Raw genomic sequence first — 2,287 nt, forward strand, 5'->3', positions numbered from 1 at the left:
GGTGCTCAAGCGGGACATCTATACCGACCCATCACCAAGTCTTGGATGAACACATGAGAGGTGAGTGAGTGAAATAACTTCGATTGGAGTGAGAGGTGCTTAAGCGGGTCTACTACGGACCCATCACCAAGGTATGCGTGCACCACCACCGATATATCTCACAACAATCTGGAACGTATATTCCCAGTTACGGCGACACTATTTTGAAGCATTATATCATTCCGGCCATAAGTTCATCCCATCCAAGGCAATTTCAGCGAGTTTCGATGAACGTAGCACTTCGCTAAGCCGAAAGCGCAAGGCCTCGACGTCATCTTTTGGGCACAGGCGCAACGCAAACGTCGTCTGCAGCAATTCCAGAATCTCGTCCGCATCTCGCATCACCCGTTTTTCCACGATACCGTCAACCGGAGACCAGCGGATGAACCGATCGTCGACGAGCTGCAGCCAGCAGCCGTCCACTGGGGAACGGCGTCCCACCACAACCATGTGTCGTAGGGCGCAATCCGGCTTAGTCGACAAGTACCATTTGATCGACTCGAAGTCCTGCCAGGTAAGGTCGTACGGCTCCACGAGGTAGAAAACCTTCCAACCAGCGTTCTTCGTGGGGAGTGATATCTCCACGCTTCCAGAAATTGATGTGCGGACACGGCACGGCGACGCGTCACCTTGCAGAAGCAGGGCCCGGTGAACACCAACAAAGCCCATGCCGACGTCCGCGATGCAGCTAACCCCGTCCGGTAGTTCGACCAAGAGCGTCATGTGTGAGAGGCGCGTCTTGGCATGCAAATGGTCCGGCATCATGAGAAGGAATCGGGCGGCGCGAAGCTTTACCTGGTAGCCGAGCGTCATGAGCAGGCGACCGAAGAGCGAGTTCAGTTCGAAGCAGTAGCCGCCGCGACGACGCCGCATCACCTTGCTGAGTACGGCATTGGGGCCCAGTGGGATATTCCGTCCGAGAACGACGTCTAGGTTTTCGAAAGTCACTCGCTCCAAGTGGGCTCTGATCAGGGCGTCGAGGTACTCCCGGTTCACCTGGCCGGAACGGACGACTCCGAGGTGCTTGAGGTAATCATCGGCCTCCGCATCCGTAAGTGGTTCCATGCAGCTGTCTTTAATTGATATTGGTCCTTGCAGGCTATATCTTTCGTGGTTGTATAGGTTCTCTGTTTGGCCTTTTATCGCACTTTTGATACTTTCCCTTCATATTGTTTAAAACGCTGCGCTTGCACCTATATTGAAAACGGTGTACCGCAGCAGGCTGTCGTTGGGGGCTGTCGATCCTGCCCGTATACCTGCACTGACTTCCCGCGCTGCACTTGATCGAGCCGTGGTCTTGCAATGTGTCGGTGTTATAAGCTACGTCACATAACAGAACTATCCGAAGCACTCCTTCTCCGAAAGCCGGAACTTAAAACAGTTATTGATAAGATTAATCTTCAATCTTGACTGGGCCCTCGAACAACGCGTCGCAACCCCGCGCCTGCTCATTCTGTACTCCGTGCAGCCGGATCCTGTACGCTGAGGTGACGCTGTACCTCTCACATACGCCCCTATAGTGTCAACGGGAAAGGGAGTCTCCACCGCTCAAGTTGATTGCTGCACAGTCACAGCTGCCACGCTCGAGCCCGCTTTTTCATAGTTTCAGGCGAAGTCACAATATATCGGTCATTGTTTCTACCAGTCCTCTTAACGCACGTGTTCGTTCAAAACGTTTCAAGGCCACAGCGCACACAGACGTACACCGCTAATGGAAAGAGAAAATTTTATTCTTCTTGTCCAATCAAATGGCTGCTGTCCGTATTCGGAGTCCACAACGGAAAAATGTTATGCCTGGGGCCCGCATATGTGCACGCTGAGCTGCAAACAAGCACAGCTGCTCGCGCCTAGTGAAAATGTTTTCGCCTCGCAAACACGCATACCTTTTTGCTCGTCAAACATTTGTCGTTGTGCGCTCGCCATTGCACAGGAACAGAGCTACATGCGTGACCGGATATAACGGAATCTGTCTGCAACATGATAAATTGAAGGATGTATTTATGTATACTTGCGAGAATGTTTTTCTTGTTTTGAGTGAGTGAGTGAGTGAGTGAAATAACTTTTATTACAGGTCCGGCGAGGACGCGAACTCGTCGCGCACCCGGCTAGTCCCACGTCGGGACCGGCAGGTCTAGCCCACCAGCCCGGTCGCGGGCACACCGGACAGCCAGGATTTGCTTGTCTAGAGCGGGGCTACGCAGAAGCGAGTCCCACTCATCCTTGCTGAACTTGGGGTACCTCGACCCGC

The 2,287-nt window shown here is 53.0% G+C and overlaps 1 protein-coding gene across 1 annotated transcript; it reads right to left on the bottom strand.

Moving 5' to 3' along the window:
* Window positions 1-216: 216 nt before the first annotated feature.
* LOC119462240 (arylamine N-acetyltransferase / N-hydroxyarylamine O-acetyltransferase) lies at window positions 217-1,104 on the bottom strand. Its single transcript, XM_037723585.1, has one exon. The coding sequence runs from the start codon at window positions 1,102-1,104 to the stop codon at window positions 217-219; it is 888 nt and encodes a 295-aa protein (XP_037579513.1).
* Window positions 1,105-2,287: the final 1,183 nt, after the last annotated feature.

The sequence above is a fragment of the Dermacentor silvarum genome, chromosome 8 (genome assembly GCF_013339745.2).
Source record: "Dermacentor silvarum isolate Dsil-2018 chromosome 8, BIME_Dsil_1.4, whole genome shotgun sequence".
NCBI lineage: Eukaryota > Metazoa > Arthropoda > Arachnida > Ixodida > Ixodidae > Dermacentor > Dermacentor silvarum.

Coding starts and splice junctions, on each gene's coding strand:
- LOC119462240 (XM_037723585.1), bottom strand. CDS start 1,104: ATGGAACCACTTACGGATGCGGAGGCCGATGATTACCTCAAGCACCTC.